Genomic DNA, 21,085 nt, shown 5'->3' with positions numbered 1-21,085 from the left:
CCCACCCCGTCCCATCTTAAACTCCCTCCACATCTGACCCTACCCACCCAATTCCATATTATCCCAATTCCATATTATCCCAATTCCATATTATCCCAATTCCATATTATCTCCCACTCCTGCCCCATCCCATCCCATCCCATCCCATATTACCCCTGCTTGCCATCCCATCCCATCCCATCCCATCCCATCCCATCCCATCCCATCCCATCCCATCCCATCCCATCCCATCCCATCCCATTTTACCCCCCCGAATTCCATCTTTACCCTTTTCTGCCCATCCCATATTACCCCCATTCCCACCCCACCCCGTCCTGTTTTACCCCCAAATTCCATCTTAACCCTCTCCTGCCCATCCCACACTACCCCTGTTCCCACCCCACCCATTTTACCCCCTGAATTCCATCCTAACCCTTTCCTGCCCTTCCCATTTTACCCCCAAATTCCATTTTAACCCTTTCATGCCCAGCCCATCCCATTTTACCCCCAAATTCCATCTTAACTCTCTCCTGCCCATCCCATGCTATTTTACCCCTCCGATTCCACCTTACCCCTTTCCTGCCCATCCCATTCTACCCCCCCAGTTCCACCTTAACCCTCTCCTGCCCGTCCCATTTTACTCCCCAATCCCACATTATCCCCCCATCGCACTTTCCTTTCCTCCCGCCATGCCCGCGCCCTATTTTGCATAACCCCGCCCACTCTCTATGTGACCACGCCCCCTTTCCCACTCCCGCCCTTTCCTCGCGCGCTTCCCTCCGCCCGGGCGCGCGGCGTTGTGGGCGTGTCCTCGGCGCCGCCCAATCAGCGCCGCGTCCGCTCGTGGGCGGGGCCGCGCGTGCGCTCGGCGCGGCGGCGGCGGCGTGGCCGCGGCTCCCGGCGCGCCTCGACGGGGCGGCCATGGACTCCCCGCGGCCCTTCCGCCCGCCCCGGCCCTTCCGCCCGCCCCGGCCCGGGCCCGGGCCCGCCGTGCCCATGGCCAGGGGGCTCCGCGGCCTCGCCGCCTTCTCCCCTCGCCTGCCCTCGCCCGGCCCCGCCCAGCCCCGAGCCGCGGCCTCGCCGTTCCCCGCGCTGTTCCGCGGGCTGGGCCTGGAGGACCGGCCTCTGGAGCGGCCCCTCGGTAGGTGCCGGTGGTGCGGGGGGCCCGGTGGGCCCCGCTGTGCCGCTCACGGTGGCCCTGCTCCCGCAGGCCGGGGCGGCGCTGGCGATGCGAAGGCAGCGGCTCCGCCCGGCCCGGTGCAGCGGCAGGAGGAGGGGGAGAAGGACAAGGGGACAGCGCTGGCGGCGCTCCCCACGCGTGGGCAGTGAGTCCGCCACAGCCCTGAACCCCCAAACCCTCAGTGCCCACCCTTCTCTGGGCCGTTCTGTCCCTCTCCATCTTTTCTGTCCCCCCGTATCTTTTCCTGCCCTCATTCCTTCTCCCCCTCCATCCCCTCTGTCTCCCCCTGCCCCATAACTCCGCCCTGTTCCCTTATTCCCTCTGTTTTCCCCATCCCCCCTGTCCCTCCCATCCCTTTATCCCCGAACTCGGCAGTTTGAGCCCCCAGGCCGCTGTGGGGCAGGAGGAATGGGGGCATTTCGGGGGGTCTCGGTCGTCGCTGGGGGTTTGCAGCCAGGCCACCCCCAGTGTGTCCCCAGCGTGTGCCAGGGCTCACCGCAGCCCCCCCTGGGGACGCAGGATCCTGTGGAAAGGCAGAGGGGACGCGCTGCCCACCCTGCCTGGACGAGCCTTGCCCGCCGTGCCCGCCCCGTGCCCACCCAGCCCCCAGCCCTGCCCGGCGCCCGTGCCCACCCCGGAGACCCCCCCAGCTGCTGCCAGGCCGTGAGTGGCGTCCCCAGCCCCGCGTTTTGGGGTGCAGGTGCTGCTGGGTCGCCGCTGAGCCCCTGTCCCTCGCAGGGCCCAGGGGACCAAGGCGGTGGCCAAGGGAGCCACCATCCCCGTGGGGCTGAACTTTGTGAAGATCCACTGCCAGAACGAAGCTGTCTACCAGTACCACGTGACCTTCAGGTGATAATGGGGGGCTGGGGTCCCCCACACCCCCTCGAGGGTCCCCCACAGCCCCTTTGAGGCTGGGGTGTCCCCATGCAGAGCCCTCTGTGTCCCTCACACTGTCCACGCTGTCGTGAGGTGGAGCGGCCCCGGCGCAATGAAGAGCTCTGGGTTCTCATCTTCAGGGGGGATTTTTGGGGGGGCTCAGCGAGCTCTGGGGGGGTCAGAGGAGGGAGAAAAGGCCCTGTGTGCCCCCAGCCCCGAGGTGGAGTGCAAGGCTGCCCGCTTTGCCATACTGAAGGAGCAGCACGCTGTGACCGGCGACGTGATGGCCTTCGATGGCTCCATCCTCTTCCTGCCCATCCAGATCCCCAAGGTAAGGGGTAAGGGGGTCTCCCCCGGTTTGGGGGTACGGGGGTGCCCCTGTTTTGGGTGGGAGAACCCCCTCTGGCCGTGCCAAAGGTCAGCCTGAAGGCTCGGAAGAGCGGCGACGGGGAGGAGATCTTCATCAACATCCAGATGACCAAAATCCTGGAGCCCAGCTCGGATCTCTGCACCCCCTTTTACAACGTGGTGTTCCGCAGGTGGGAGGCCAGAGAGAGCTCAGGGAGGAGAGCCCCTTCCTCCTCCTCCCTCTCAGTCCTCATCCAACCCTGCTTTTCCTTCCTTAGGGTGATGAAAATCCTAAACATGAGCTTGGTTGGGAGACATTTCTTTGAGCCTGCCCAGGCCACCACCCTTCAGAAATACAGGTGGGTGCTGGCACAGAGTCATCCCTGTCTCCCTGGAAACTGGGACGTGTTCCCAGGTCAGCCTGACTTTGGCTGTTCTGACAAGTTGGGAGCTGGGAAATGAATCCCTGAGTGTGGGATCTCAGCACCTCAGGACTGATGTGCAGAGTGACCGAGATCACCCTTGGGGGGCTTGGAGGTCCTGGGATGTTGCCAGAAGTGTCTGGGGGCTGGACTTTGATCCTGCACGGGAGACGACACCTGTATGAGGATGGGAGGATCTCACTGGGGTGAATGGTGAAGGGATGGGTTAATTAGAGTGTGAAACACAGGGTTTAGGATTTCTGTACAGGGGGGTCTGGAGAAGTAAGATGGAGGAATTGGGGTGTGTCCTGTCCTTCTTCTTCTTCTTCTTCTTGGCCTCCATCTTCTGTGGTGGTGGTGGCACTTTGGGATTGGTTCTTACTAAAAGTGCACTGGTCAATAAGGGTGAAAGGTATTGGGGAAAATAGGTAAATATCTTATACGTAATTTTGAGTATAAAGATAGGTGACCGCCCCGGGGGCTCGCAGTGTGCCCATGGCTGGCTGCTGTGCAGACCTCTGTCGGGCCCAGAGAAAATCTTGTAGATAAAAACTAATAAACACTGAAGGCCGAGAAAAAACCTGAAGATCTTTTCATCCTTTGGAGCGCGGGCTGCCCAAGGCCACCCCGAGCCTTTCCAGGCCATCAAAAACAGCCGAGAATGGGACACACCTGAGTTTGGGGGTTCCTTGGCTGCTCTGGGCTAAGCCAGGCCTCTTTCCCTGTGGGCACAGCCTCCACATCTGGCCGGGATATGCCGTCAGCATCCGGAGGAAGGACGGGGGGCTCTTCCTCATGGTGGACGCCATCCACAAGATCATCCGCAGCGAGTCCGTGCTGAGCGTGATGTGAGAGAGCAGCAGAACCCCCCAAGCTCTGGGCACGGAGCTGCCGTTGGAATTTTGGGATAGCACGGGGGGGGAGCATTCCGTGCCTCTCCTGTTTTCCCAGGCAAACCATCCACTCGCAGAGCCAGAGGACGTTCCAGGACGAGTGCACCAGGCAGCTGGTGGGGAGCGTGGTCATGACGCGCTACAACAACCGCACCTACCGCGTGGACGACATCGACTGGGACAAGACCCCCAAGGACACCTTCACGCTGGCCAGCGGGCAGGAGATCACCTTTGTGGAGTACTACAGGTGAGAGGAGCTGCTGGATCATCCCCTGGGAACGGGCAGGGCCGCTCTGAGGTGGGGCAGTGGCAGCAGGGAGGTTTTGCTGCCCACGGTGGGGGGTTTGGGTTTCCATTGCAAAGTGAGATTCCAGGCTTGTGTGACCATGGTGTTTTTCCAGCAAGACCCACGGGATCACCATCAGGGAACTGGACCAGCCCCTGCTCGTCCACAAGCCCAAGGCGAAGCAGACACCAGAGGGGAGGGTGAGCCAGGCACAGAGATCTACAGGCTGCTCTGGGATTCTCCAGCCCAGAGAGATCCACGGGCTGCTCTGGGCTCCTCCATGGGCTGCTCTGGGCTCCTTCAGCCCAGAGAGATCCATGGGCTGCTCTGAGCTCTCCCAGCCCAGAGAGATCCATGGGCTCCTCCAGCCCAGAGAGATCCATGGGCTGCTCTGAGCTCTCCCAGCCCAGAGAGATCCATGGGCTGCTCTGAGCTCTCCCAGCCCAGAGAGATCCATGGGCTCCTCCAGCCCAGAGAGATCCATGGGCAGCTCTGAGCTCCTCCAGCCCAGAGAGATCCATGGGCAGCTCTGGGCTCCTTCAGCCCAGAGAGATCCATGGGCTGCTCTGGGCTCCTTCAGCCCAGAGAGATCCATGGGCTGCTCTGGGCTCCTTCAGCCCAGAGAGATCCATGGGCTGCTCTGGGCTCTTCCACGGGCTGCTCTGGGCTCCTCCATGGGCTGCTCTGGGCTCCTTCAGCCCAGAGAGATCCATGGGTGGCTCTGAGCTCTCCCAGCCCAGAGAGATCCATGGGCTCCTTCAGCACAGAGAGATCCATGGGTGGCTCTGAGCTCTTCCAGCCCAGAGAGATCCATGGGCTGCTCTGGGCTCCTCCAGCCCAGAGAGATCCATGGGCTGCTCTGAGCTCCTCCAGTCCAGAGAGATCCACAGGCCCCTCCAGCCCACAGTGATCCATGGGCTCCTCCATCCCAGAGAGAGATCCACGGGCTGCTTTGGGCTCCTCCATGGGCTGCTCTGGGCTCCTTCAGCCCAGAGAGATCCATGGGCTGCTCTGGGCTCTTCCACGGGCTGCTCTGGGCTCCTCCATGGGCTGCTCTGGGCTCCTTCAGCCCAGAGAGATCCATGGGTGGCTCTGAGCTCTCCCAGCCCAGAGAGATCCATGGGCTCCTTCAGCCCAGAGAGATCCATGGGTGGCTCTGAGCTCTTCCAGCCCAGAGAGATCCATGGGCTGCTCTGGGCTCCTCCAGCCCAGAGAGATCCATGGGCTGCTCTGAGCTCCTCCAGTCCAGAGAGATCCACAGGCCCCTCCAGCCCACAGTGATCCATGGGCTCCTCCATCCCAGAGAGAGATCCACGGGCTGCTTTGGGCTCCTCCACGGGCTGCTTTGGGCTCCTCCATGGGCTGCTCTGGGCTCCTTCAGCCCAGAGAGATCCACGGGCTGCTCTGAGCTTTTCCAGGCCCTGGGCAGAGCAGGAGTTCCGCCCCTGGAACGCTGACAGTGCCTGTCCCTCCCTGCAGTGCCAGCTGAAGATGGTGCTGCTCGTGCCAGAGCTCACCTTCCTCACCGGCCTCTCCGACCTGCGCAAGAACAGTCGCATGCTGAAGGTCAGGTCCTGCCTCACGCCGCGCTCCCAGCTTCGCCCAGGGTTTCCCAGGGTGTGTGGGGAGCCCTCCCTGTGACCCGTGGGTGTTGCTGGTGCAGGAGGTGATGTGGGAGATGGTGCAGAGTCCCCAGCAGCACTACCAGCGCCTCACCGGCCTCCTGCGCCGCATCCGCGACACGCCGGACGCCGCGCGGGAGCTGCAGCGCTGGGGGCTGGTGCTGGACACCGACATCTACAGGGTAAGGGCTCCGGGGCTCCTGGCCTTCCCCTGGCCTTGCCCTGGCCTTGCCCTGGCCCCCGGGCAGAGGAGGCAGCTCCGCAGATTGCCGCTCTGCCCAGACCCAGGGTCACGTCCTGCCCGCGGAGCGCATCAACCTCCGGCACCGCTCCTTCCTCCCCGCCGAGGAGCTGGGCTGGCACCGCGAGGTGACGAAGGAGGTGCCCATCGCCGTGGTGAGCAGAGCCTGCCCTGCTGGGCGCAGCTGGGCTGGGTTTTCCTGAGGGCTGAGCCCCTTCCAGCACGAGCCCTTCCCTTGTTTGTGTTGGATTTGCGCTCCAGCCCGTTTTTGCCGAGGAGGTGGAGGTATGTGGCTGTGGTGTCGGCTTTCCCACCTCGTCCCAGGGTGGAGGGAGCTTTTCACATGCAGGAGTTGGCTGCAGTTCAGTCCAAATTTCTCTTGGGCCGCTTTCCCTTTCCCAAATTCCCCTCTGTGTTCCAGATTTCTCTTAGGCTACTTTCCCTATCCCAAATTCCCCTTTGTGCTGCACATTTCTCTTGAACCAAATTCCCTTTTCCAGATTCCCCTCTGTGCTGCAGGTTCCTCTAGGCCAAAATTCCCTTTTCCAGATTCCCCTCTGTGCTGCAGGTTCCTCTAGGCCAAAATTCCCTCTCCCAGATTCCCCTCTGTGCTGCAGATTTCTCTCGAACCAAATTCTCTCTCCCAAATTCCCCTTTGTGCTCTAGGTTCCTCTTGGCCCAAATTCCCCTGTGTGCTGCAAATTTCTCTTGGGTCACTTTCCCTTTTCTAAATTCCCCTCTGTGCTCCAGATTTTTCTTAGGCCAAATTTCCTCTCCCAGATTCCCCTCTGTGCTTCAGGTTCCTCTTGGCCCAAATTCCCTCTCCCAAATTTCCCTCTCCCAAACTCCCTGCTGTGTTCCAGGTTCTTCTAAGCCAACTTTTCCTCTCCCAAATTCCCCTCTGTGCTGCAGGTTCCTCTTGGCCCAAATTCCCTCTCCCAAATTTCCCTCTCCCAAACTCCCCTTTGTGCTGCAGATTTCTCTTGTCCCACTTTCCCAAATTCCCCTCTGTGCTGCAGGCTCCTCTTGGCCAGAATTCCCCCTCCCAAATGTCCCTCTCCCAAACTCCCTGCTGTGTTCCAGGTTCCTCTGGGCCCACTTTTCCTCTCCCAAATTCCCCTTTGTCCTCCAGATTTCTCTTGGGCCACTTTCCCTTTTCCAGATTCCCCTCTGTACTCAGATTTCTCTTGGGCCAAATTCCCCTCTGTGCTGCAAGTTTCTCTTGGCCAGAATTCCCCCTCCCAAATTTCCCTCTCCCAAACTCCCTGCTGTGTTCCAGGTTCTTCTAAGCCCACTTTTCCTCTCCCAAATTCCCCTCTGTGCTGCAGATTTCTCTTGAACCAAATTCCCTTTTCCAGATTCCCCTCTGTGCTGCAGGCTCCTCTTGGCCAGAATTCCCCCTCCCAAATTTCCCTCTCCCAAACTCCCTGCTGTGCTCCAGGTTCTTCTGAGCCCACTTCTCCTCTCCCAAATTCCCCTCTGTGCTCCAGGTTCCTCTTGGCCAGAATTCCCCCTCCCAAATCTCCCTCTCCCAAACTCCCTGCTGTGCTCCAGGTTCTTCTAAGCCCACTTTTCCTATCCCAAATTCCCCTCTGTGCTGCAGGTTCCTTTTGGTCCAAATCCCCTCTCCCAAATTTCCCTCTCCCACATTCCCCTCTGTGCTGCAGGTTCCTTTTGGCCCAAATTCCTTCTCCCAAATTTCCTTCTCCCAAACTCCCTGCTGTGCTCCAGGTTCCCCTGGGCCCCCTTTTCCTCTCCCAAATTCCCCTCTGTGCTGCAGGTTCCTCTTGGCCAGAATTCCCCCTCCCAGATTTCCCTCTCCCAAACTCCCTGCTGTGCTCCAGGTTCTTCTAAGCCCACTTTTCCTCTCCCACATTCCCCTCTGTGCTGCAGGTTCCTCTTGGCCAGAATTCCCCCTCCCAAATTTCCCTCTCCCTAACTCCCTGCTGTGCTCCAGGTTCTTCTAAGCCCACTTTTCCTCTCCCACATTCCCCTCTGTGCTTGCTGGGTTCCTCCTCTCCCAAACAGGAACGTGCTGCATGGACTGCGTTGCAGAAACAGCCCCGAACCACGGCCTGTGCTGCCTTTTCTCCCAGATCTCCATCAATTCCTGGCTCCTGATCTATCCCAAGAGGCTGCAGCACCTGGCCAAGGACCTGCTGGCGTCCATGAGGAGCAGCTGTGGGGCCATGGGGATGCAGGTGGGGCAGCCCTCGGTGCAGGAGCTGCGCGATGATCGCATCGAGACCTACGTGAGGGCCATCCAGAGCTCCCTGGGCAGCCAGGTGAGGAGCAGGAGATCTTTGGGGGATCTTTGGAAAGGTGGGATGGGAGCCCAGACCATTCAGAGCTCCCTGGGCAGCCAGGTGAGGAGCAGGAGATCTTTGGGAGGGTGGGGTGGGAGCCTAGATCATCCAGAGCTCCTTGGGAAGCCACAAGAAGCAGGGAGATCTTTGGGAAGATGGGATGGGAGTCCAGACCATCCAGAGCTCTTTGGAAGCCAGGTGAGGAGCAGGGAGATCTTTGGGAGGGTGAGGTGGGAGCTTAGACCATTCAGAGCTCCCTGGGAAGCCAGGTGAGGAGCAGGAGATCTTTGGGAAGGTGGCATGGGAGCCCATGTCAGCACCATCCAGAGCTCTTTGGAAGCCAGGTGAGGAGCAGGAGATCTTTGGGAGGGTGGGGTGGGAGCCCAGATCATCCAGAGCTCCTTGGGGAGCCAGGTGTGGAGCAGGGAGATCTTTGGGAGGGTGGAATGGGAGCTTAGATCATCTAGAGCTCCTTGGGGAACCAGGTGAGGAGCAGGAGATCTTTGGGAGGGAGCCCATGTCAGCACCATCCAGAGTTCCTTGGGAAGCTACAAGGAGCAGGGACATCCCTGAGGATCTTTGAGGAAGTGGGATGGGAGCCCAGAGCATCCAGAACTCCTTGGAAAGCCACAAGGAGCAGCCACAGGATCCCCTGGGGGATTTTTGGGAAGGTGGGATGGGAGCCCAGACCATCCAGAGGTTCTTGGGAAGCCAGATGAGGAGAAAGGAGATCTTTGGGAAGGTGGGATGAGAGCCTAGAGAATCCAGAGCTCCCTGGGGAGCCAGGTGAGGAGCAGGAGATCTTTGGCAGGGTGGGATGGGAGCCTAGAGCATCCAGAGCTTCTTGGGAAGCCACAAGGAGCAGGGAGATCTTTGGGAGGATGGGATGGGAGCCCATGTCAGCACCATCCAGAGTTCCTTGAGAAGCTAAAAGGAGCAGGGACATCCCTGGGGATCTTTGGGAAGGTGGGATGGGAGCCCAGACCATCCAGAGATCCTTGGGAAGCCAGGTGAGGAGTGGAGATCTTTGGGAAGGTGGGATGAGAGCCTAGAGCATCCAGAACTCCTTGGGAAACCAAGTGAAGAGCAAGGACAGACCTGGAGATCACTGAGAGGGTGGGATGGGAGCCCAGACCATCCAGAGCTCCTTGGGGAACCAGGTGAGGAGCAGGGACATCCCTGGGGGATCTTTGGGAAGCCCTGGAGGAGCTCAGCCTGCAGAAGAGGCTCAAGGGGAACTTTATTTTCCCTAAAAACCAGCGACAGGAGTGTGAAGTCAGGTGGGGTTGGGAACAAAGGACAGGAGGAGAGGGAGCAGCCCCAGGCTGTGCCAGGGGAGGCTCAGCTTGGACACCAGGGGGAATTTTTTCATGGAAGGGGTGGTTAAATATAGGGAAAGTGGTTAAATTTCCTTTCATGGAAAGGGGGGTAAATACAGGAAAAGTGGTTAAATTTCCTTTCATAGAACAGGGGGTAAATACAGGAAAAGTGGTTAAATTTCCTTTCATGGAAAGGGGGATGAATACAGGAAAAGTGGTGAAATTTCCTTTCCTGGAAAGGGAGATAAATACAGGAAAATTGGTTAAATTTCCTTTTAAGGAAAGGGGGATAAATACAGGAAAAAGGGTTAAATCTCCTTTCATGGAAAGGGGGGTAAATACAGGAAAAGTGTTGAAATTTCCTTTCATGGAAAGGGGGGTAAATACAGGAAAAGGGTTAAATTTCCTTTCATGGAAAGGGGGGTAAATACAGGAAAAGGGTTAAATTTCCTTTCATGGAAAGAGGGATTAAATCCAGGAATGGGTTTAACCCAGGGAGGCAGTGCAGTCCCCATCCCTGGGGCTGTGCACGTGGCCCTTGGGGACGTGGGTCGTTGCTGACCTTGGGTTTGGCTCAGTGCTCCAGGAGAGCTTTTCCAAGCTGAACAATTCCACGATCCCCCTCAGGACAAGGTGCAGCTGCTCCTGTGCATCATCCCTGGGGGCAGGGACGACGTCTACGGGGCCATCAAGAAGCTCTGCTGTGTGCAGAGCCCTGTGCCCTCCCAGGTGGGCTGGCACCCCCATCCCTGGCAATCCCTGGCTCTCTCCAGCCTCCCTTTTTCCCTGAGTTTTCCCCTCTCCACAGGTCATCAATGCCCAGTCCCTCATGGGCCACCCTGGCAAGATCAGGAGCGTGGTGCAGAAAGTTCTGCTGCAGATCAACTGCAAGCTGGGCGGGCAGCTCTGGGGGGTGGATATCCCACTGGTAAGGCAGGAACACCCTGGCAGGAGGCCTGGCATGAGCCTGGAAGCTCTGGAGGGGTTGGATTGTTGTGGAGGGGTTGGATTGTTTGGATTGTTGTTGGATTATTGTGGGCATGGGCTGGATGAACTGGCTGGAGAATCGGGGTTGGCTTCTCTTGGGTGCTCATGAGTCCCTTGGGGCTGGAGGGATCCAAGCTTGGAGGTGCCTGATTTATCCCTAAATCCCACCTGGCTGTTTTTCTCCCTTCCAGAAGCAGCTGAGGGTTGTGGCCATGGCCATTATCCCTAAATCCCATCTCTGTTTCCCCCTCCAGAAGCAGCTGATGGTCATGGCCATGGCCATTATCCCTGAATCCCACCTGCCTTTCCAGAAGCAGTTCACAGTTGTGGCCTTGGCCATTGTCCCTAAATCCAACCTCTGTTTCCCCCTCCAGAAGCAGCTGGTGGTGGTGGGCATGGCCATTATCCCTAAATCCCATCTCTGTTCCCCTCTCCAGAACCAGCTGATGGTCATGGGCATGGCCATTATCCCTAAATCCCACCTCTGTTCCCCCATCCAGAAGGAGTTCACAGTTGTGGCCATGGCCATTATCCCTAAATCCCACCTCTGTTCCCCCATCCAGAAGGAGTTCACAGTTGTGGCCATGGCCATTATCCCTAAATCCCACCTCTGTTCCCCCATCCAGAAGGGTTTCGTAGTTGTGGCCCTAAATCCCATCTGTTTCCCCTCTCCAGAACCAGCTGATGGTGGTGGGCATGGCCATTGTCCCTAAATCCCACCTCTGTTCCCCCATCCAGAAGCAGCTGATGGTGGTGGGCATGGCCATTGTCCCTAAATCCCATCTCTGTTTCCCTCTCCAGAACCAGCTGATGGTCATGGCCATGGCCATTGTCCCTAAATCCCATCTCTGTTCCCCTCTCCAGAAGCAGCTGAGGGTCATGGCCATGGCCATTATCCCTAAATCCCACCTCTGTTCCCCTCTCCAGAACCAGCTGATGGTCATGGCCATGGCCATTGTCCCTAAATCCCACCTCTGTTCCCCTCTCCAGAAGCAGCTGATGGTGGTGGGCATGGACATCCACCACAGCAGGAGCCACGGCATGCGCTCTGTCATCGGCTTCGTGGCCAGCATGAACCAGTACGTGGCTCCCTGAGAAAGGGGGGAGAATTTCCTGCCCTGCCCTGGCAGTTTTGGGATTTGCCACCCCCAAATCTCCTTTCCTTGGCTGGGAAGGGGCTGAGGGTGCTGCTCTCCCCAGGAGCAGTTCCTCACCCTGTGCTCAGCCAGGTCTGCCCCGGCGCTGGGCTGGCAATGCTGAGCCAGGGCTGCTTTGGGGCTGCTCAGAGCTCAGTGGACTTTGCCTGCTGCTGGGAGGGCTCCTCCAGGCTGCTCACTCCCCTTCCATCCATCCATCCATCCCCAGCATCCTCACCAAGTGGTACTCCAGGGTGGTTTTCCAGATGCCCCACCAGGAAATCGCCGACAGCCTCCGGCTCTGCCTCTCCCAGGCCCTCAAACGCTTCTATGAGGTGAGGCCACCCAAACCCGCCCTCCTGTGGCTCCACATTCCCCCCAAAACCAAGGGAAAACCTCAAAACTTCCAGCCTGGGGACGTGCAGGGGAGCAAACCTCCCTGCAGCCTTTGGACTGGCTGTGAACTGGGACAGCTCGTCCTTATCTGGGGCTGTGCTCGGGGGGAAGTGCCATGTTCCAGCTCCAGGGGCTGTCCCTTGTCCCCAGCGTGAGAAAAGCAGCCTGGGACAGGGCAAGGGCCAGGGAAAATCCCTGCTCTTGGCATTTCCCAGAGAAACCTCATCCCTGCAAGTGTCCAAGCAGCTTGGGATGGTGGGAGGTTCCCTGGGATGGCACTGGATGGGCTTTAAGCTCCCTTCCAGCCCAAACCACTCCAGGATTGTTTGATTTTATTTCCCCATTTTTTCTGTGGGTGCTGCAGAACAGCTCTGGACACTGGGAATGTGCTGGGCAGGAGGGCCCGGAGGGACAGGGAATGGCTTCCAGAGGGCAGGGAGTGGGAGATGGGGAAGGAATTCCTGGTTGGGCTGAAATTCCCACAGGAGCTGGTGGCTGCCCCTGGATCCCTGGAAGTGCCCAAGGCCTCCTTGGAGCAACCTGGGCTGGTAGGAGGTGCCCCTGCCGTGGGTTGGAATGGGATTTAAGGTCCCTTCCAGCCCAAACCACTCCAGGATTGTTTGATTTTATTTCCCCATTTTTTCTGTGGGTGCTGCAGGAACAGCTCTGGACACTGGGAATGTGCTGGGCAGGAGAGACAGGGAATGGCTTCCAGAGGGCAGGGATGGATGGGATATTGGGAATTGGGAATTCCTGGCTGGGATGGAATTCCCAGAGCAGCTGTAGCTGCCCCATCCCTGGAAGTGCCCAGGGCCTCCTTGGAGCAACCTGGGATGGTGGAAGGTTCCCTGCCCATGGCACAGGTGGCAGTGGATGGGCTTTAAGCTCCCTTCCAGCCCAAACCACTCCAGGATTGTTTGATTTTATTTCCCCATTTCTCTGTGGGTGCTGCAGGCACAGCTCTGGACACTGGGAATGTGCTGGGCAGGAGGGCCTGGAGGGGCAGGGAATGGCTTCCAGAGGGCAGGGGGTGGGAGATGGGGAAGGAGTTCCTGGCTGGGATGGAATTCCCAGTGGAAGTGTCCAAGGCCTCCTTGGAGCAACCTGGGCTGGTAGGAGGTGCCCCTGCCGTGGGTTGGAATGGGATTTAAGCTCCCTTCCAGCCCAGACCACTCCAGGATTGTTTGATTTTATTTCCCCATCTCTCTGTGGATGCTGCAGGCACAGCTCTGGACACTGGGAATGTGCTGGGCAGGAGAGACAGGGAATGGCTTCCAGAGGGCAGGGATGGATGGGATATTGAGAATTTGTGGCTGGGATGGAATTCCCAGTGGAAGTGCCCAAGGCCAGCCTGGATCACCCTGGGGTGGTGGGAGGTTCCCTGGGATGGCACAGGTGGCACTGGATGGGATTTAAGGTCCCTTGCAGCCCAAACCACTCCAGGATTGTTTGATTTTATTTCCCAATCTCTCTGTGGATGCTGAAGGAACAGCCCTGGACACTGGGAATGTGCTGGGCAGGAGGGACAGGGAATGGCTTCCAGAGGGCAGGGATGGATGGGATATTGGGAATTCCTGGCTGGGATGGAATTCCCAGGGAGCTGTGGCTGCCCCTGGATCCCTGGCAGTGCCCAAGGCCAGCCTGGATCACCCTGGAGTGGTGGAAGGTGCCCCTGCCATGGCAGGGTGGGATGGAATGGGATTTAAGGTCCCTTGCAGCCCAAACCATTCCAGGATTCTTTGATTTTATTTCCCCATTTTTCTGTGGGTGCTGCAGGCACAGCTCTGGACACTGGGAATGTGCTGGGCAGGAGGGACAGGGAGGGATGGGAGATGGGGAAGGAATTCCTGGCTCAATGGAATTCCCAGAGCAGCTGTGGCTGCCCCATCCCTGGAAGGGTCCAAAGCCAGCCTGGAGCACCCTGGCTTACTGGGAGGTGTCCAGCCCATGGCAGGGGGTGGGATGAGCTGATTTTAAGGCTCCTTCCCACCCAGATAATTCTGGAATTCTGTGATTAATTCAAACCCACCCCGAGCTGCATTTCTGTGGGGCCTCATTCAATTCCCAGCTCCACCCCAACACTCAGACTTCTCCTGACCAGGGGATATTTCCCCACCTCCCTCAGCTAATCCTGTGCATGGCAGGGAGGTAAAAATGAGCTGATTTTCCCCAATTTTTCCCCTCAGCTGAACCATTCCCTGCCCATGAAGATCGTGGTGTACCGGGATGGGGTGTCTGACCCCCAGCTGGACACTGTGCTCAAGTATGAGGTGCCCCAGCTCCAGAAGAGCTTCCACACCTTCCAAAATTACCAGCCCAGCCTCGTGGTCGTGGTGGTGCAGAAGCAGCTGAGCACAAACTTCTACTGCCTGACAGGAGAGGAGTTTTTGTCCCCTCCCCTGGGCACCGTCATCGACCATGGTGTCACCAGCTCGGGCAGGTGAGAGGCACAGCTGGGGCTGGGGGTAAAAAACACCCCCAGGGGAAAAAAATTAACCTGGGTGTAAGAAAAACGGAGATAAAAAATGCCCCAGAGTAGGAAAAAATCCACCCTCGGCGTGAAAAAATGGCTTTAAAAGCACCCCCAAGGTGCAAAAAAAAAAGGTTGTAAAAATAGCCCAGGGTGCAAAAAAATTCCTAGGGTGACAAATTGTGAAAATAGTCCAAGGTGTTGGAAAAAATCCAGCCCAAGGTGCTGGAAAAAATCCAACCCAAGGTGTAAATGGTGTGTAAAAGCCCCCCCAGTTTGCTAGAAAATGGTTGGAAAAATACCAGAAGGTGTTTTAGCATTTATTGTTTTTACAAAATGAAGCACTCTGGGGTATAAAAACATCTTGAGTGCACAACAAAAGGTCATAAATGCTTTAAAATTTTTATTTTGCACCTAAAAAAATAACCAGAGTGGAAGTAAAAAATGGTGGCAAAACCAATCCAGGGTGCAAAAAAATTCCTGCGGAGTGTGCAAAAAATAAACCCTTGTGGTTTAAAAACAGCTCAGTCTGGGCTTCAGAGCACTCTGAGGTGCCAAAATCCTCATTTTGGGGTGGAACAAAAAGAGATTTTGGGGTTTGTTTGGCCCTTGCAGGGAGGATTTCTTCCTGCTGGCCCATCACTCCCGGCAGGGCTGCAGCGTCCCCACGCGCTACATCTGCATGTGGAACACGGCCAACCTCAGCTCCGAGCACCTCCAGAGGTAAGGGGGGGCCCTGGCACCCCAAAATCCTGCCTGGGGAGTGGGGGAGACCCTTAAATTATCCAGGGGAAATGCAGGAGTTCCTGGAGATCCTGCAGCACCCCAAAATATTGCAGGGGGAAGGGGAGGGACCCAGAAAATCATCCAGGGGAAATGTAAAAATCCCAGAGTTCCTGAGATCCTGCAGCACCCCAAAATATTGCAGGGGGAAGAGGGGGGACCCTCAAAATCATCCAGGGAAAAGGGCAGGAGTCCTGGAGTTCCTGAGATCCTGCAGCATCCCAAATTACTCCAGAGGGAATGGGAGAGACCCTCCAAATCCCATTTCTCCCCATCCCAAGGACAGGGAGAGGCGGGAGCAGGTTCCAGGAGGGACCTGAACCTGGATCCATCCCCATTCCTGAAAATCCCAAACCCCATTTCTGGGACAGCTGGAAGCAGGTTCTGGAAGGGATCTGAATTTGGCTCCGTCCCCTTTTCCAGGAATCCCAAATCCCATTTCTCCCCAGAACAGGGACAGCTGGGAGCAGGTTCCAGGAGGGATCTGGACCTGGATCCATCCTCATTCTCAGGAATCCCAAATCCCATTTCTGGGATAGCTGAGAGCAGTTTCTGGGAGGGATCTGGACCTGGATCCATCCCCTTTTCCCCAAATCCCATTTCTCCCTGTTCCAGGAGGGATCTGAACCTGGAATCCCAAATCCCAATTCCCTCCCTGTCCCAAGGACAGCTGGGAGCAGGTTATGGGAGAAATCCATCCCTTTCCTAGGAATCCCAAATCTCATTTGTGGGATAGCTGGGAGCAGGTTCTGGAAGGGATCTGGACCTGCCTCCATCCCTTTTCCAGGAATACCAAATCCCATTTCTCCCCAGAACAGGGACAGCTGGGAGCAGGTTCCAGGAGGGATCTGGACCTGGATCCATTCCCTTTTCCTGGAAATCCCAAATCCCATTTCTGGGACAGCTGGGAGCAGGTTCTGGAAGGGATCTGAACCTGAATCCAGTCCCCCTTTCCAGGAATCCCAAATCTCATTTCTGGGACAGCTGGGAGCTGGTTTTGGGATGGATCTGCACCTGGATCCATCCTTTTACAGGAATCCCAAATCCCATTTCTGGGACAGCTGGGAGCAGGTTCCAGGAGGGATCTGGACCTGCCTCCATCCTTTTACAGGAATCCCAAATCCCATTTCTGGGATAGCTGAGAGCAGTTTGTGGGAGGGATCTGGACCTGCCTCCATCCCTTTTCCAGGAATCCCAAATCCCACTTCTCCCCAGAACAGGGACAGCTGGGAGCAGGTTCCAGGAGGAATCTGGACCTGGATCCATTCCCATTCCTGGAAATCCCAAATCCCATTTCTGGGACAGCTGGGAGCTGGTTCTGGGAGAGATCTGGACCTGCCTCCATCCCCTTTTCCAGGAATCCCAAATCCCATTTCTGGGACAGCTGAGAGCAGTTTCTGGGAGGGATCTGGACCTGGATCCATCCTCATTCTCAGGAATCCCAAATCCCATTTCTGGGACAGCTGGGAGCTGGTTCTGGAAGGGATCTGGACCTGCCTCCATCCCTTTTCCAGGAATCCCAAATCCCAATTCCCTCCCTGTCCCCAGGTTGACCTTCAAGCTGTGTCACCTCTACTGGAACTGGCCGGGCACCGTGCGTGTCCCTGCCCCCTGCAAGTACGCCCACAAGTTGGCATTCCTGGTGGGCCAGGTCCTGCACCACGAGCCCAGCGCCCACCTCTGCGAGCAGCTCTTCTTCCTTTAACCTGCCAGGACCCAGGAAGCCGGGATTGGCACCGGGCAATCCGGGATTGGCACCGGGAAATCCGGGATTGGCACCGGCAAAAATGGGATTGCACCTGGAATTCCTGCTGCTGTTTGTCCCCCCCCCTGCCAAGGCGGATCTTCCTCAATTCCCTGTTCTGGTGTTAATTTATTCTTTGTTTGTTTGCAGCAGCGTCCCAGCGCTGTGGGGTTTTATTTTGGGAATTATCCCCACGGGGATGACCCCCAAAGGAACATCCTGCTGCTTTCCAGCCCTCCCACAGTAAATTGGGTTGAGTTAATGAGCCCCAAAAGTGCTGCTGCTCCCACAGCTCCTCCCTATGCAGGTGCTGGATGTAAATCGAAAAATTTCAGGGTTTTTTCCCCCCTCCAGTTTCTTGCATTTCCATGCAGGTTTAAAGTTTATTTTTTTTTCCTGGGCTTTTCCAAGCTGCTGTTGAACAAACCAAAGCTCCAGTTTGGCCGGTTGTCCCGTCCTTGAGGAGTCACTGGTTTTCCAAGGAGAATTCTTTGTGGATTCAGGTGGTTACCCCAGGGAAAGGTTGGAGTTTTCACCTATTTTAGGTGCTTTTTTCCCAAGTTACAATCCCCTCCTTTTTCTCTTCCCTCTAACCAGTTTTTTTGGTTCTTTCCAATAAAATCGTTGCTGGCAGCTGCTCCCTGGTGGATTTTTGGGGGGCTGCTGGTGGCCACATCCTGCCCCTCATTTTTGGGGGATCCCAGGATGGAGCAGGGACACTCAGGAGGGGTCACAGCAGCGGTGCCACCAGGGCTGTCACCTTGTGCCCTAAGTTAATCATTTATCCCTGTTTATTTGCCAATCCCCGCGGACTTTGGCAGCGTGGCCCAGCCTGGGGTGGGATTTAGGAACAAATCTTGGCCCTGGGGGTGCTGGGCTGGGATTTTGGGGGTTCCCCTCAGCTCTGACCCCATCCAGCAGCATTTTCTATCCCAGCTCTGCCTTTTCCTTGCACAGGGAGAGGAGCCAGGGTGGCTCTGCCTGCTTGGATTTGTCCCCCCCTGGGTTTTTCCATGGGGTCCTTGGGGGTCCCCAGCCCCACCCCAGGGGATTTTTGGTGCTGTGACCCCTCGGGAAGGGTTTGAGGGGGGTGTTTGGAGTGTCCTTGGGGTCCCCTGTACCCCTCAAGGGTGTTTGAGGAGCTCCCAGAGCGGTGGTGGGGGATCTGTGGGGTTCCTTGGTGCCCTCAGGGTGGTGGTCTGTGGGGCCCCAGTACCCCCAGATGGGTTTTTGGGGGTCTTGGTGCTCCTGGGGTGGGATTTAGGAACCAATCTTGGCCCTGGGGGTGCTGGGTTTTGATTTTGGGGGTCCCCTCAGCTCTGACCCCATCCAGCAGCATTTTCTATCCCAGCTCTGCCTTTTCCTTGCACACGGAGAGGAGCCAGGGTGGCTCTGCCTGCTTGGATTTGTCCCCCCCTGGGTTTTTCCAGGGGGTCCTTGGGGGTCCCCAGCCCCACCCCAGGGGATTTTTGGTGCTGTGACCCCTCGGGAAGGGTTTGAGGGGGGTGTTTGGAGGGTCCTTGGGGTGCCCTGTACCCCTCAAGGGTGTTTGAGGTGCCCCCAGGGGGTGTGGGGGATCTGTGGGGTTCCTTGGTGCCCTCAGGGTGGTGGTCTGTGGGGCCCCAGTACCCCCAGATGGGTTTTTGGGGGTCCCAATGCTTCAGGGTGGGTGTTTTGGGGTGATCCCAGGGGGTGTTTTGGGGCTCTTTGGGGGTCCCAGGTGGGATTTTGGGGGGTTTTGGTGCTCCTCGTTGTGTTTGGGGCTCTTTGGAGTTCCCAGTGCCACAGAGAGGGGTGTTGGAGCAGTTTGGGGATCTCGGGTGGGATTTTTTAGGGAGTCCTGGATGGGGTTTTGGGGTTCCCAAGTGGGATTTTTTTAGGGGATCCAGGATGGGATTTTTGGGGTTCTCAGATGGGGTTGTGGAGTTCCCGGGTAGGAGTTTTTTTAGGGGGTTGTGGGTGGGATTTTTGGGGATCCTGAGTGAGATTTTTGGGAGTTCCTGGATGAGATTTTTGAGATCCTGGGTGGGATTTTTTAGGGGGGTCCCGGATGGGATTTTGGGGTTCCCGAGCGGGATTATTTTTAGGGGGTACTGGGTGGGATTTTTGAGGGTTTCCAGGTGGGATTTTTGGGGGGTTCTGGGTGAGATTTTTGGGGGTTCCTGGGTGGGATTTTTTAGGAGGTTTTGGGTAAAAATTTTGGGGATCCTGGGTGAGGTTCTTGGGAGTTCCCGGCTGGCATTTTTGGGGTCCCAGGTGAGGTTCCTGGGGGTTCCCGGGTGGGATTTTTTGGCGGTCCTGTGTGAGATTTGTGGGGGTTCCTGGGTGGGATTTTTTAGGGGGTTCTGGATGAAAACTTTGGGGATCCTGCACAATCCTACCCAGAATCCCCAAGATTTTTGGGGGTTCTGGGTAGGACTTTCTAGGGGGTCCCGGGTGAGATTTTTGGGAGTTCTGGAGTGGGATTTTTGAGATCCTGGATGAGATTTTGGGGGTTCCCATGTGGGATTTTTAGGGGATTCTGGGTGAAAACTTTGGGGATCCTGGGTAAGATTTTTGGGGGTTCTGGGTAGGATTTTTAGGGGGTCTTGAGTGAGATTTTTGGGAATTCCCAGGTAGGATTGTTGGGGTCCTGAGTGGGATTTTGGGGTTCTGGGTGAGATTTTGGGGGTTCCCGGGTGGAATTTTTGGAGGTCCTGGGTAAGATTTTTGGGAGTTCTGGGTAGGATTTTTTAGGAGGTCCCGGGTGAGGTTTTTGGGTTCCCGGGTGGGATTTTTGGGGTCCCAGGTGAGGTTTTTGGTGTCCTGGGTAGGATTTTTGGGGTCCTGGGTGAGGTTTTAGGGCGTTCTGCATAGGGTTTTTTAGGGGGTCCCGGGTGAGGATTTTGGGTTCCTGGGTAGGATTTTTGGTGTCCCGGATGAGATTTTTGGGGTTCTGGGTGAGGTTTCTGGGGGTTCCCGGGTGGGATTTTTGCGGTCTTGAGAGAGGTTTTTGGGTTCCCGGGTGGGATTTTTGGGGTTCCGGGTGAGGTTTTATGGGAGTCCCGGTTGGGATTTTTGAGGGGTTCCGGGCGGGATTTTTAGGGTTCTGGGTTAGATTTTTGGAAGGTCTCAGGTGAGATTTTTGGGGTCCTGGATGAGGTTTTTGGGGTCCCGTGTGGGATTTTTGGGTTCCCCGGTGAGATTTTGGGTTGTCCTGGGTGGGATTTTTGGGGGTTCCCAGGTGGGATTTTTGGGGGTTCCCGTGTGGGATTTTTGGGGTCCCGTGTGGGATTTTTTGGGGTCCCGTGTGGGATTTTCGGGGTCCCGTATGTGATTTTTTTGGGGGTCCCGGCGCTGCGCCGCTGAGGGAGCGGGGCCTGAGGCGGAGGGGGCGTGGCCAGGGGCGGTGGTAGCCAATGGGAGCGCTCCCCGTGCCGGCGGCCGCGCGTGCGCGCTGCGCGGCCCCGAGCGGCGGCGGCGGGAGCGGGCGCGGAGGTAGGACCGGGATGGACCGGGACAGACACGGGACAGGCACGGGACAGGCATGGCAGCCCTGCCGTGTGACGAGGAACCGGCTGCGGGGACGGGCCCCGCGGGGAGGGAGGCAGCAGAGCGGGGGGAGCGGGCTGGGGCCGGCCCCGAGCCCCGGATGGGGATGGGGGATGCAGGGAGGGATGAAGGATGCAGGGAGCGGCTGTTTAGGGTTTGGGGCCGGTCCTTGGGGCAGCCATGGGAGCTCGTTTTGGGGCAGCCCGTGGGGTCTGGGGCAGGGGAGGGTGCAGGTGGAGGTGGGGTCAGAGGTGCAGGACCCTGTTATGGGATACAGGACTCAATTTTGGGGTGCAGGGCCCAGTTATGGGGTCTGGCACCACCAGTGGAAGCTCTGGGACCAGGCAGCGGCGGTGGGATGGGGAGAGCGCTGGGATGGGGCAGGGGGCGGGCGGCAGCAGCAGCTCCGGCCCGGGGGGCACTGGGCAGGACTGGGGGGTCCCTGTGGGGTGCGATGCCCGGGGGATGTCCCTGTCCCGCTGCCCCTCTGCCCGCCCGGCGCTGCGATCATGGGCAAGGAAAGGACAGGGCTGCGTGCGGAGGCTCCAGGGTGTCGGTGACCCAGG

General features: G+C 57.6%; 1 protein-coding gene across 1 annotated transcript; it reads left to right on the top strand.

The window, feature by feature from the left end:
• The first annotated feature begins 900 nt into the window (after positions 1-900).
• PIWIL2 (piwi like RNA-mediated gene silencing 2) lies at positions 901-17,621 on the top strand. The gene is made up of 21 exons (XM_063175131.1): positions 901-1,120; positions 1,190-1,304; positions 1,679-1,822; positions 1,898-2,008; positions 2,249-2,366; positions 2,453-2,574; positions 2,662-2,742; positions 3,540-3,653; positions 3,757-3,945; positions 4,100-4,184; positions 5,464-5,550; positions 5,648-5,788; positions 5,889-6,002; positions 7,944-8,132; positions 10,100-10,201; positions 10,281-10,400; positions 11,450-11,538; positions 11,825-11,930; positions 14,178-14,431; positions 15,077-15,184; positions 16,793-17,621. Exons 1-21 carry the CDS (start codon positions 901-903, stop codon positions 16,947-16,949), a joined length of 2,766 nt encoding a protein of 921 aa, XP_063031201.1. The 3' UTR covers positions 16,950-17,621.
• The last annotated feature ends 3,464 nt before the right edge of the window (positions 17,622-21,085 follow it).

Source organism: Melospiza melodia, chromosome 23, assembly GCF_035770615.1.
Source record: "Melospiza melodia melodia isolate bMelMel2 chromosome 23, bMelMel2.pri, whole genome shotgun sequence".
NCBI lineage: Eukaryota > Metazoa > Chordata > Aves > Passeriformes > Passerellidae > Melospiza > Melospiza melodia.
The sequence above is the reverse complement of the archived record's forward strand: the minus strand, read 5'-3'. Positions and strand labels throughout refer to the sequence as shown.

What these genes read in the sequence shown, in the direction of transcription:
- PIWIL2 (XM_063175131.1), top strand. Translation starts at nt 901, where the DNA reads ATGGACTCCCCGCGGCCCTTCCGCCCGCCCCGGCCCTTCCGCCCGCCC. An exon ending in AGGAGGTGCCCATCGCCGTG is followed by an intron (nt 6,003 to 7,943) that starts GTGAGCAGAGCC and finishes CTTTTCTCCCAG; the next exon opens with ATCTCCATCAATTCCTGGCT. An exon ending in AGAGCCCTGTGCCCTCCCAG is followed by an intron (nt 10,202 to 10,280) that starts GTGGGCTGGCAC and finishes CCCTCTCCACAG; the next exon opens with GTCATCAATGCCCAGTCCCT.